At 32.6% G+C, this 14,326-nt stretch overlaps 2 protein-coding genes across 2 annotated transcripts; both read left to right on the forward strand.

The window, feature by feature from the left end:
* Positions 1 to 2,070: 2,070 nt before the first annotated feature.
* Positions 2,071 to 5,772, forward strand: LOC105156409 (uncharacterized). Its single transcript, XM_011072528.3, has 6 exons — positions 2,071 to 2,615; positions 3,460 to 3,627; positions 3,870 to 4,131; positions 4,207 to 4,367; positions 4,557 to 4,706; positions 5,263 to 5,772. The coding sequence occupies exons 1-6, from the start codon at positions 2,571 to 2,573 to the stop codon at positions 5,608 to 5,610; spliced, it is 1,134 nt and encodes a 377-aa protein (XP_011070830.1). The 5' UTR covers positions 2,071 to 2,570; the 3' UTR covers positions 5,611 to 5,772.
* A 148-nt stretch (positions 5,773 to 5,920) lies between these two features.
* LOC105156411 (Metallo-hydrolase/oxidoreductase superfamily protein) lies at positions 5,921 to 9,156 on the forward strand. Its single transcript, XM_011072529.3, has 8 exons — positions 5,921 to 6,655; positions 6,761 to 6,854; positions 6,947 to 7,072; positions 7,190 to 7,348; positions 7,952 to 8,070; positions 8,151 to 8,342; positions 8,429 to 8,519; positions 8,906 to 9,156. The coding sequence occupies exons 1-8, from the start codon at positions 6,510 to 6,512 to the stop codon at positions 8,984 to 8,986; spliced, it is 1,008 nt and encodes a 335-aa protein (XP_011070831.1). The 5' UTR covers positions 5,921 to 6,509; the 3' UTR covers positions 8,987 to 9,156.
* The last annotated feature ends 5,170 nt before the right edge of the window (positions 9,157 to 14,326 follow it).

A 14,326-nucleotide genomic window follows, 5' to 3' on the forward strand; every position in this document is an offset into this window, starting at 1 on the left:
CTATTTAAATGAAGAAATGAGATTTAAATTACACAAGTTACACACATTTTCAAAAAATTACACAAAATTAAATTCCAATTTTTTCCCCTAATATTCATAAGATTATAGAAAAATTAAAATAAAATTTAAAAAATACATAAATATATAATTTTAGAAATTACCAAAAAAAATTTCAGAAAAATAAATTCAAAATTTTTTCAGAAATTACACATATTTTCTTAAATTAACACAAATTATAAAACAACACAAATTACACATATTCATAAAATTTACACAAGTTATACATATTCATAAAATTACACATACTTTCTAGAAATTACGTAAAATTAAATCCCAACTTTTTTTCCTAATATTCATAGGATTACAGAAAAATTAAAATAAATTTAAAAAATTTCAGAAATAATTTAAAAAATTTAGGAATTTCAGAAGAAATGAAATAAATTGCAGAAATTTCATACATTTTCAGAAAAATTTCAGAAAAATAAATTTAAAAAAATTTCAGAAACTCTTTTCAGCAATTTTTCAAAAAATATAAATTTTTAGAATTGCATCATTACAGAAAAAAATTCACATTAAGTTCAGACATTTCAAAAGTATTCAGAATATCATATTTTTTATTATTTTCAGATATTAAATATCACATTAAACTATATTTTTCATAAATTATAGAAATTAAATAAAATTAACACTGATTACATAAATTTAACATACATTACAAAAATCGAAACATATTTTCAGATATTACACATAGCTTCAAAAATAAAATTGCACAAATTACATAAAAATAGATCCCAATATTTCTTTTGAAAAATTACATTTAAATAGAAGAAAGAGGGTATAATGTAATTTCCACCAAGTTGTTGATTTTCCCCCCAATTCTCCATGCTTTCCCTTCATATTTAACAGCACCTAATGGATTTCAGCAGCTGCCGTTAAGTTTTAACGGAAATCCCCAACCGGGATTGAAATTGAAAAAAAAATCCACTTACGGGACCAAATGTGCGAATTGCCCTTAGTATGGGACTAAAATTGAAATTGGATCCACTTATGGGACAAAAAATGTAATTTACCCGAAAAAGTACTATACTCAAAATTTTAAAATAAGTTTATTTGTTTTTCTCTTTAAGCACACCCATATAATATAGCAAAAAATGCAATTTATCTCCTGTAGTATGAGAAATGAGCAGAAAAAAAAAATATTGTGAAAAAATGGCAGTACCCTTTATTTAAATATATATTTGAATATTGAAGCAGTACCCTTTATTTAAATCGTTGATAAAAAAAATAATTTACTTTATTTTCTAAAATATGTTGGGATAATTTGCTAATTCTTTTTTATAATTTTTTTTTATTCATTTCACATATCACAAGATAAATCTCATACAAATATAATATCAGACAAATTAATAATTGATAATTTTCAAATATTAGCTATAACCTATTTATTTTTAAATTTTATACTAATAAAGTTTTCTATGCTTTTCTATAAAATATGTTTTTTTTTTTGGTTTCTCTTCATCAACATATGTTCAAATTGTCCTGACACGTTGTTTCTATGTGATAAAATCAATAAGTTTTTATATTTTAAAATAAAATAGAAATAAGAATAAAAATATAAATCAACAAATTATATTTTAATGAAAAATAAAAGTAACCATCATGTCATATTTATCATATCTACGAATGAATACAACAATATCATTAACCATAATTTATAAATATAGAGAATCTTTATTTTTTATATTACTAGAAATACGACACGTTTCATATTGAATGAAACTTGTATTAAACGTAGTAGTAATGAATATTTTATAGTTAATTTAAAAAGAAAATGTTAAAATTGTATATAGAAACTAGAGACTTTATAAATTTTTAAAATTTATTTTTGATTTATAAATTCTCTCTTAAAAAGATTATCAAGTATTTTATAATATTTAGTAATAAATGGACAAGGCGAATTCGGCCCGACCGCCACAAGAAGGGTGTGGACCCGCGGGAACCCAACCCGTGTGGCCGGGTCCACTCAGAACCCAACGCGTCGACCCGTAAAACCATTGGAATTCTTAGTTGAGAAGGAACAGGCGACAGTACACACGTTTGAATGAGCTACTCCGAAAACGACCCGATTTTGTGAACGATTAGATACGATATATATGTATATGTATATATATTTTATTACACACCACATATGAAATATCCATTGTTATGTATACATATAAAAGATGATCGATAAAGTCTTTCTTGAAGTGGATAAAATAATTATCAGTAATTTCTAGGTGGTTTCAGATCAATCTTCCGCTTCATTTCACTGTTTTTCAGGTATAGCAGCGAAATCCAAATTGGAGCGGATACGGAAGACTTTGATGTATAGCAGTAGTAGTACTTCGAATATAGACAGTGTATCTGAAGTGGGATTTTGGACTTTTGAAGCCACGGGTTTTTCATCCTCTCTGTTTTTGTAATGGGATTTGAGTGAAAGACTGGAATTTGATCCGATTCCCTATGGGGGAATCAGCATTGTTTTTGTCTTCGTAGAGAGATTCTTCGTTGTGGGCCTAGGCTTTGTGAAGATGATGATAAGTTTCCCAGGCCTTTCCAAGTTGAAAACCAAGCCGGTATGTCCCGTCTTTTGTTTATACTCAGTGGTTTCTGTTTTGTTCTACCCCGTATATTCCAATTCCTTCATATCTAATGATTTAGGTTCGTGGAGAAGGTGTTGAATTGTTGAAATGAGCAAACTTTTACTCATATATATTTGTGTTTAATCTACCATAACAATGAACATTATGGGATTTTGTTCGTAATCCTATTCATCAATTTGTAAGTTATTTGTTAGAGGTGACGATGCTTGTTTCACGTTTTTTGAGTTCTAAGTTGGGATTAGTGCATTAGCACTATGATTCTTGAGCCATTTAGATTACGAGGAAAGAAGAGCTAAAGCTGCTAGCTTGATCAAATGGCAAACTTAGTTGTTTCCAGATAGACATTTTTCTTCCGCCATACCTGTCTCTTAACATGTAATAAAAGATTTAAGAAATGTTTGGTTTCACATAATTGATTGTTCGGGATTAATGGATCATTTCTGATTCATATTCCACCAACTTTGTGTTCTTAAACTCTCTGAAGATTCTTGGAACTCGATTTTGTGGGATGGTTTTTTTGTGGGCTCAAGTTGAAGCAAATACATTCCATGAGGGACACCACCGTAACATTCATTTTTCACTTGGTTTTTGCTGTATTATTTAAATCCAAGCAAATGCATTCCATGAGTAATATCTGCCTAACACTCATGTTTCACATAGTTCTTCCAGTATTAAATATTAATTTGATGCTTTAGACTTCATAGTCTGTCAGAAACAACTGCCCTAGAATTATATGAAGGGTTCTCTTTTATGCTGCTTTCTTTCTTTGTCTCCCATGCGCAAGTCGGTTGCTGATGTAACATGTTACAATTGCTAGGTTGTATATCAAGATGTGCTTTTGGCTAGTGATCCAGGCACCCTTGAACAACTCAAAGAGTTGAGCTCCAAGCGTAAAGCAATCGAGGTGTCTATTAATGAGAGCAGCTCTGTTACAGAGGCTATTGCAAGGGAAATGTCTGGAGGTCTGACATCCCGTTGTGAACAGGTAAAAACATTACTATTGTATGTTTGAGGAAGCTTTTTGAGATGTTATCATTTTCATGTCTTAACTGTGCTTTCCGATTTATGGTTCTTATGAACTACAACGTTGGTGCAATTGAGCTCTATGTAGTAATAGCTTCACAGAGATCGTATTCAAAGTAGTCCAGTTCCTTAAACAGTTGTAAAAACAAACTGGACGAATTTTATAAAGTTCCTTGGTTTAATTTTTTGTTGAAATTTTCTCAGGACATTCAGAAGTTGGAACGCTATTTGCCTTTATTGGAGAACCTGGTTCACCACGTCAATTTGAATAGAAAAAGCGGACGAATGATTTTCTGGATCTCAGGACTCAATGTAAGATGGAGTAGTGTGCTTACCCCGTCTTCTATTTTTCACCTCCAAGGTCCAAAGTTCTATCAGGTCAACGATATGTATTTTGAGCTTGGGATGACCCTTTTCCTTTATGGTGCATTACTTTGTGAGCAAGCTCTGGAAGTTGTGACATCAGGTAAGTGTAATTGTTACATGATACTACTGGTTAGACATGTGTAACTGGTAACTTTATTATTGTCCATCAATGCAGATCTGGTTCAATCTGCCACCCTTTTCAGAAAAGCTGCTGGATTATATAACTATTTAGCTCAGGAAGTTCTTACTAGTTTACCTTCTAACCAAGTGAGGCCACCAGAAGCTACACCTAGTGTGTCTTCTATCATGAGCCTCATTTGCTTGGCAAAGGCCCAGGTGTGTGTAAATTATGTACGACATTTCCTATAATTATGTCCTCTACTACTGAAATTTTCGTATATCCTTTTCAGATGGTTAAGTATATCAGCTTCGGCTGCTGAATGGCTTTGCTGTAAATTTTAATGACAATAAGTTCCTTTTGTTCTTGGTTATAATTGGGCAGCTTCATTTTGAAATTTTGTTTAGGCTGTAGCTGCAAGGAAGGCTGAAAAAAATGGTAAAACAGAAGGCCTTTTAGCAAAATTGCACTGGGGCATTGTAGAATTTCTGGTTGAAGCTCTTAATATGTGGCAAGTTGCGACAAAAGAATGCAAGGATATTTCATCCCGCCTTCTGGTATGTGGCACTTTGGACTGACGTATAATTGACTTCACTTCCGTTCATATGTGACAACCAGCACTCCTTTGAGCAAATGACGAGTTCAATACTTTTACATATGTTAAAATGTTTCATGATACTCGTTTTTGGAGATGTCAGTTAGCATAGTGCAACTATTGTGAGGAATTGGAACAGAAGTATAGTGTATCTAACCATAGAGAAAATCAATACACTAAAAATATAGATTTTACATAATTCAGACATGAACCACTCTAAGTTGTAGTCGCTCAAGTTTCTCTTACTAGGATAAAATAATTGTACAATTGTAATATATTACCATCCATGAACTATATGTAAAGCATTGTAAATTGCTGGCAATAAAGCGAATGTGGGTGAGGACCCATGCACCATAAGCTAGGTACTTTGGATTCTTGTGTTCTCTGAAATAAGATTTGTTGTTTTGTGTTTGCGTGGGGATTCACCCATACCATTGTCCTCATTTTATAAGCATTGCTACCTTTTTTGAGAAGTTGGTAAACTGATAAAGATTATCTGCTCCTCCTGGTCTGTGCAGGATTTTATACTTGGTTGCAAAACTCTACATGAGTTGATGAGTTACAAGTACCTCGCTGGAAGCCTAAAAAATGATGGTAAAATTGGTATTGCTGTCGGAGTTCTTCGTTTGGCTTTAGCAAATGCAAAGAAAAACGTACCAAAAGAAGAGTCGTGGACATCAATCTATAAGCACATGATCGATGAGTTAACTTGTCTGCTGCGGAAATATGAACATGAGAATGAATTTGTCTGGCGTGAAAAGGTCCCTTGGAATGATGAATTGCCTTTCCCTGAAGGTGTAAAAATCGTCACTCTCATTCCTTATCATCCCAAAAGATGGGAAAGAACACTTGTTTTCAAATTGTGAAGTGTGCGAAATCTGTACAGTGGACTGTGGGGAGGAAGCTTTCGTATCGAGCTCTCCAGGCTTTTCTCTACAAGATTGCTGTGTATATTCAACTTTATCATGGAAAGTCTACTATTTTTTATGCAGTTAAAGAGGGTTGGACTGGTTTGATTTTTGAGTTTATGAATCCTTGTTTGGCAGTCAATACTGAGATTTTGATACTGTTTTCTACGGCGAATTTATACAGGTGCAATGTTCATGTGCCTTGCAATAACCAACTCCAATCACAAACTCTGGACAGGCATGTTAACTCGAGTAGCTGTGTGTTTTGTGTAAGACCGAAAGTGTGAGAAATCTGCGGGAAAAGAGCAGTCCTTCGGATCAAATGAAGTTGCCTTGGAAGGAATCATGAACCTAACATAATCGTTTTTCTTTCCTCGAGATAAATAAACAAATTGCAAAATCTTGATTTGAGAAACTCCAAAAAGACACTGCTCTAGCAACCAAGCCTATAAGTAATGAACCCAAAGTTACTTAACAGAGTGGACTTAATGGTCGGTGAGTCTGAAAAAATCTCAGTAGCAGTGAGCAAACAATTTGGCCCACTATTTTACATCTAAACCACAAGAGAATGTCCAACACAAAACCAAAACCAAAACCAAGAGTCCAGAGGTTAAGATTTTTGGTTGCACGTTTGCCATGTGGCAACATCAAGGCCACCTAAAACAATTGGCTTCTCGAATGACCGTTAATTTAGTTGGGTATCTACCAGGTTGTTCAAACTCTAAATAAGAAAATTGCAGAAAAACGTGCTCTGCGTAAACTTCTGCGGTGCTGCTCTGAGCTTCGCAAAGAAATAACAAGAAAAAGCAGGTTCATTTATAGCATCAAAAAGCTCATTTTAAGGGGCAGGAACGATAATGGCTATTCAGTTTAGTTCTTTCCACTACTTCCCCGAACCATGTCTTAGAAAACCCATGTCCCCATTATCAGCAATCCACTTCATCTTACCTCAAGAAACTTCCTTTCCCAGCAATCCTAGTACATTGAAGCTCTCAACTTCCAGGTTTTCTTATGAGTTTTAATTCTTTATTGCTACAATTTTTATTTAGTTTTACATTTGGGTGTAGTCCTGTTAGTGAGTTTGCGGAATATTGAAATTATTTGACAGGTTATATAAGAAAGTTTCTGCTTTGGTGTCAGAAGAGAAAATAGCAGAGTCAAGTGATTCAGGGACTGATATTTTCAAACTCACTTATCTTGAGGTGGGAATTGAATTTCTTGATACGGGTTCTTGTTTTCTTGTGGAAATTGAGAATTATGGCTGAAATTAAGTGTTTTTGAATTCTTGGAGTAGGGTAATAGCTGGTTATGGGAAGTGGGAGGGGTGAGAATATTGGTTGATCCAATCTTGGTGGGGAACCTGGACTTTGGAATTCCTTGGCTTTATGACGCTGCCAAGAAGTTCTTGAAAAACTTCAAGGTACTATTTATTTGCTCGAGTCTAGTTAATTCTCTTGGGCAATACTCGGGTTTTGCATAATCATTGTTGACGTATAATGCTGAGATTTTGAAGTGATATGAGGTGTGTTTTCTGCAGCTTGATGATCTTCCTCAAATTGATTGCTTACTAATTACCCAAAGTCTTGATGATCACTGTCACTTGAAAACTTTGAAGCCCCTTTCCCAGAAGTTGCCAAACCTCAGAGTTATCTCGACTCCTAACGCTAAGGCACTCTTGGATCCCCTATTCAGCAATGTAAGTTCTGTTTTGGTAATTGTTCTTACATTTAGTTAATGCATTTGTTGGAGTATTGTTTGTATAAATGTTCATCCCAGATGCAAAGAGAATCACCACTGTTCTAGTTTTAAGTTTAAAACTTTGGGGTTGTTTTGTTGTAAGAAGTATTTCTTGATTAACTATATTACATAAACTTAGTTGTAAGTTCATAAATTCGGCTCACTTTCATAGATAGAAAGTTATTTAACTGAAGACTCATTGTCAGAGAGTAGTTCTAGGCCGAAGCTTTTCTTACTCTCGTTTTCTTCTTTGATGTGTTATATTTTAGATTTGTCTGAGCTTACTTTTACACAGTTTGTCACTCAATGGAAACAAACGAAGCAATAATTACTATTAGTATCTAGCTACTTTTTACTTTGTATATTCCCTACTTTTTACCTTCATACGTCGCTTGAGATGATGTTATGATAAACACACTGATGGATGTCCACACTCACTCTTTAGCTTCATCAATACCCTGAACAATTCCTTACACTAAAGATAATTATTTGCCTTGATTGTAAGGAAAATAACTCTGTTACATGCCGGCACAGGATACTTACTTCCTTTGCAATATTCTAGGTAACGTATTTGGAACCTGGTCAAGGCTCAGAAGTACAACTCAGTAATGGTTCATCAGTTAAATTTCAAGCGACCGCAGGGCCGGTATTAGGCCCTCCTTGGCAGCGTCCTGAGAATGGGTAGATTCTTGACCATACAAGTCATCACGCTTGTCTTCAATTCATATTAATGCATATTTGCTAAACAAAATGTTCTCCAGCTATCTTGTGACCTCTCCTGAAGGCCAGCTGAGACTGTACTACGAACCCCATTGTGTATACAATGAGAATTTTCTAGAGAACAAACGGGCTGACATTGTCATTACACCAGTCATCAAGCAACTTCTGCCGAATTTCACATTGGTTTCTGGACAAGAAGATGCAGTTCGGCTTTCAAAGTTACTGCAGGCCAAGTATGTCAGGGTTTGATGTTTTTAACTGAAGAGTTACATGTGATAATGGAAGATTCTTTAAGTCTTGCTACTGGTTCTTGTTTCAGGTTTATCGTTCCCATGCAAAATGGTGACCTTGATAGCAAGGGGCTGCTTTCTAGTCTTATTGAGGCGCAAGGAACCATAGAATCGTTCAAGGTATGGTTTTCTGAGGCAGAACACTGGGTTTTGAGCATTTCATCTTTTGTCATAACCAAATGGCATATTAGCAAAAATGCATGTGAACTTTTTGAAAATGTTGATGGTACCAAAACGATCGCAAAATCTTCTTAACATCTCCTTGTTCAGATTTCTTCATGGTTTTTACATATATAGTACAATATGATGTAACAATGGAGAATACCCGAACTTCAATCTTATGATGATACGACTTCCACCACGGCCTCTAAAAGCTTAAGCTATACTCATGAGAAAGAGTTTAACCGGTGCAAGTTCAATGACAGTTCATTTTCATTATTGACATTTCTGGCTACGCTAATAATTCCACTCAGTAATGCGTATATTTTGCTGCTGACGCAATGCAGGAAATTTTATCAAAAGAACTACCGGACGCAAAAGTGCTAGAGCCTACACCCGGAGTACCCCTGGAAATTTCGTACCTCTGAACAGTTCATAATACAAAAGTCGTAAATGAAGTAGTCTCAAGCCTCTGAATTTTGTGCACTTTGATGAATCTTCTGTATATTAGATTTCAAGTTACAGGGAAGTTCGACTATAGGCTCTATATATGCTTGGAACGCGATTTAACAATTATGCATGCGAGTCTTGTTCAGTACCAATGACCGAAACAGCATCAGAGCATTAGAAATGCATCGATCAATCACAGATAGTTCGTTGGATGGGCTTATAGCAATCTTGACAGTTGGGGCCCCTCAAATCAAGCTGGAAGTTGCACGAATTGGGCTCTTTATACATTAGAATCCCATCCCACAAAGACGTTTTAAGGTTGGGATTAGCAAGGCTTTTTAAAATTTGATATAATTACAGATACTTTTTGTTAACAAGTGAATGCCCATCGTCAACATTTTATGCTGCTCGCCCGCTTTTTCAAAATTTATACCAAGTCTGCAGATTTGGCGTCGTCTTAAGTTAATGGTTTCTTATTAGAACGTCAAATGCGACATTCTAGTCAAAAAACGCGAGAATCATGCATTCATATACTAAACTCAGCCAAGGTGATGGGGTAGCTCCTTTTGTAGATGTTTACCACCACAGTCAAAGATATTTCCGTAAAACGTTATAAACAGATGGAACTTTAGTTGCTCCCCATTTCCGATCTAAATTAAAATTTTATTTAAGAATTTGTCACGTTGGAATGAATACTGGCTGTATACAGAAAGTAAAAGTAAAAGAGAATATTAAAAAAAGAAGTTGAAAGTATAGTAAAATTAAAAGTGGGCATCGTTCGTAAATGAAGTAAAAAGCAGACAAAAGCTAACTTGGACAATGTTTGGAGGAAAATTATTTTTAAAACAAACTTAATTGATTAAAGATCATTTTGTCTCATTTGTTAAAAAGATATTATTTTTGCTTGTATTTGTATTTGTTTTCTGTCAATAACAAGTATTTTTTCATAAAAAATAATAAATTTCATTTCGACTAGTGTATTTTATATTTTCTAAAATATTATAGAAAAAATGAATGTTTAATTTAATAATGCTCACATTAAGTAATATAATTGTTGATTCGTACACAATAATTAAACTTGTATGAATGCAAAAAATTAATCATAGCCATTTAATTTATATTTTTAATAATAAAAGAATAATATAATTAGATAATATAGCAAATAAAATATAAAAATTATACAATATATAATATATGAAAGTGCAAATTTGATTTTTGTTAAATTATTCATATTAGTTAAAAAATTCAATACCAACCTTAAATATGAAATTTTAAAAATAAATTAAAATGTGTAAAGTTGAATTAAAATTATTATAATGAGGATAAAATAGTAAAATGAAGTTGAGTTCATTTACAAAAAAGCCAAAGCAGCTAAAAGCACCCAAGTTGCTTATAGTTTTTGACATAAAAGCGATTTTTTTAGCAGTTTCAGAAGTAAAAGTTGTCATTTCAAACACATCAAAAGTACTCTTTTGAAACCAAAAGTTGAAAAACGTTTTTCTAAAACTTGCACAAACACTTTCTAAAAAAACAAAGAAATACCAATTTTATTTTTCTCCCGCACAAATATTCATTATGGTATCTTTGAGGTTTTCGACAGAAATTTTTATGCGATTGAAAGAAATCGATAATTTAGAATTAAAAAGACACTTATCTTTATTTGACATATTGGCATTTAAAACTTACTCTTGTTTGATTCAGTTATTTATTTAGTATGTTTTCAGGTTTAATTTTCAATTTTTTAGTACTTCAATACCTTAGTATTTATCAACTTATTTATTTTTTTAATACATGAAGATAAATGCTTAACGGATAAAATTATAAAAATTAGTTTTTTGTCTCTAATTTATTTTCTCTACACCAAATAAATAAAAATATTTGAGAATTACTTCTCTTTGAATTATATCAAATAATTTTTAAACCAAACAAAGCCTGAATGTAAGTTATTGTAGATAAATTAAAGAAAGGACGGGAAATTCTTATCGCAAATTAAGTTTGATTGAACCAAATCAATCACACAGCAAATGCAATACACTTACTATTTGATTGTTTATTTTTTTTTAACTATACACCAATCACGTTGTAAATATACTGCACTTACCATATAATTGATTTAGATCCAATTAAATCCGATTTAAAAAAAAACGGTGTATATTAACCATAATAGTAGCTCACCACTCCCTCGGGCATGAGATAATTAAGATTTATTAAAACATCTGGGATGAGGTTGTTTCTTCAATTAAGCTATATATATTTCCTTACTTTTTGTATTTGATTGACGCTAGAAATATCTGAACATTTAAACTCGACTCAGACACACAGAGTCCAGATCGACTTGAGTTAAATCATCGCTCAACTTTACCTCTAGACAAGAATTCCGTGCACTAATTTGTTAATTAGTGGTATTACGGCATGCTGGATAGTTATAACCTAATAATCCGAAAATTCGAAGTTAATCCATATTAATTAGTTCAAAATTAACTATTACAAATGTTGCTAGACTATGCAGCACGCACATGCATTTGGTCTTAAATAAATATGCTACAATGGGGCACTTTATCGTAGTGTCCGTAGGAGCAGCCAAAAAGCCAAACCCTACAAATCCCAACACTTAGATCAAGAATATAATTGTAGTACGTACTTAAGCTCCAACAATGTAACTAATCACACCATTAAGACAAGAAAGTTGCACTAATCAACACCAATATCTGTGTACAATATTGTTGCTGGCTAGCTAGGGAGCATATGTTAGAATTGGAAGTTGGAAACAATGCCTCATGCCCTTTCGGTCCTGCATTCCACCACTTTCCAGAAAAGTTTCAACTAGGATCATGAATTTCTTACATGATTTTCACCTTGTCAATCAAACAAGGATAAGATGGGCACTATGGATATGCACAATGTACCTCAAGTTATCTTGTGATTATTTGTCATGTAATACTAGAACTGAACGATCTGTTTGAAAATTACTTTTTGTGTGTTATTGAACGACTGTTGTGGACATGACAGGCATTTGACTTTAATATATAATAATAATAGTACAGAATGAGCTGGTTTTTGTATATAATATTCGTGACAACTGTCAGATAATTCATTAAAAAATTCACTAGTTCGATGATTTGCATCAAATTATGCTTCAGTTGAGACTTAAAACGCGTTGTCTTTTATGAGAAAAAAATATCAATAGTGATGGCTGAATCGAATAGTATTATTAGGATATATGTAGATAAAAATAAGAAGGTTGTGCTATACGAGCCCATTATGTTAGAATATTCCTCCGAATTTCACTAATATCCAATAATATTTAATCTTATCACTTTTCAACATATTCAACAACTATGGAGTTGGAACCAATAAGCATGTCTAGTGTGTGTATTTATATATATATATATATATATATAATTATAATAATTAAGAGATATGCATAGCACAAAAAAAAATATGTAGATTCTTTCTTAATTAGGAGGTCACGTATATAAAATGTTGACCCCGAGAGATAAGCACCAATTTGTGTGAAGTTAGGTCAAACTAATTAGTACGAGAAAAATGTCCTAAAATGGCTTTCATGCATTAAATTTAGTACTAGCTAGGCTTTCTGTTGTTTGTCCTTTGAAATTGTGTTGTACCTTAGGTGACGGCAAGAGTCATTTGCCCCAACTTGCACTCCAAAGGCCAGAATTTTAAACCCCCTCTCCCCCACCCCCACCCCCACCCCCACCCACTTCCATGCCTAATTTTCATTTAAGGTAAGATAATTATTTAATTGGTAAACAAAGGTTGTAGTCCTCGTGGCCTGTCTAGTCCTTGGACTGATTTAACATGTTAACAAATTAGATTCTGATTTAGAATTCTTGGAACGTGGGATATGTTGAGAATTTGCTGTCCTAATTAGGGAAAGTCTCTAGATTTTATTTGATTTTTTGTTCATTGCCACAACGGAAATCGGGTTACATACGTTGAATTAACATATATATATATATATATAAATAAAAATTTTAAATATATATAGTTATAAAACTCATAATTGCATTTTTCCTAGAAGAAATAGAAAATTTGTTTTTTTTTTTAGAAAAAAAGAAAATAAAAGCCAATAACATCCCGATATTATTTCAAAATTCTTATTTTTTAAAATATGAATATTGTTATAATACTATTTATATATAAGTTTTAAATTATATTTTTTGGGTCCCATATTAATAAGGTGTTTGAGAGTTGAGAGAAGCATATGAGAAATTAAATATAATTAAAAATGTTGATTAATTAATGGTATCTGACAAGATTCTGGAGGGATCAGAGTATATGCGTACCCTACCCACAAGATAATATAAACAAACATGGAATATACTCGTCCAATCAAAATCATTGCTTACTAATACAAACCCACTAACAATAATACTTAATTAACACTGCTAATTTGCAATTAGTTAATTAATTGATAATTCCACTAACTAAACCTAATACAGTGATGTTGCATATGCTTCAAATTATGCCACGAGAATATTCTTCCATTATTCCATCCTTGGATTCTTACACGACGACAAAACCCATCATCCTCCTCCTCTCTTCCTCCAACCAACCAACGTTAACCCAATCAAACAAACTTTGTCTTTTCATTTGTTGGCATCAAATAATGGCATTATTTGTTGCTCATCATCTCTTAATTAATGTTGTTTTTGACGTGCTATGGCACGCAGTTTTCTGAGCATATAAAAAGAATTTTAATGTAATGTGAAATAATAAAAAAAAATTGTAAAAATAAAAAATTATAATAATTATGGAAAAATAAGATTAGAGAGAAATGTAAATTGTACTCGCTTGAGTCTCACTGGTGGACGTGAATTCCGTGAAAAAAAAAAGGACTTAAAATATAAAAATTAAAAAGATATAGAATCAAAATATTACCTCAAAAAATTACAGGATGAAAATACCAAATAATTTATATTATGAGATAAAAAAATGCATTTAACCAACTAGTATTCATGACATAAATTCTAACGATAATATGAAGTATTACTAGTTCTATGTTATTTTTGTTACTTTTATAATTTATTTTATAATTCGACTATTGATAAAAATCGTGTAAGTTGTGATTATACATGGGCCCATACTAATAATTTGGACAACGATTTATGTTGCCGGTCAATTTTTTTGAAATTATATTCACAAAGTAAGAATCTTAATATGGATTAGTTAGACAGGTCTTCCTTTTATCTACCTTGATCTTCCCTTCTTTGTGGATCGTGACCCTCAACGGTGACGATTCAGAATTCAAAAGGGAAAATGTTTGCCAGTTGACAAAGCACTAAGAAAAAAAGCAA

Source organism: Sesamum indicum, linkage group LG2 (assembly GCF_026168435.1).
Source record: "Sesamum indicum cultivar Baizhima isolate 11 linkage group LG2, ASM2616843v1, whole genome shotgun sequence".
Classification (NCBI taxonomy): Eukaryota; Viridiplantae; Streptophyta; class Magnoliopsida; order Lamiales; family Pedaliaceae; genus Sesamum; species Sesamum indicum.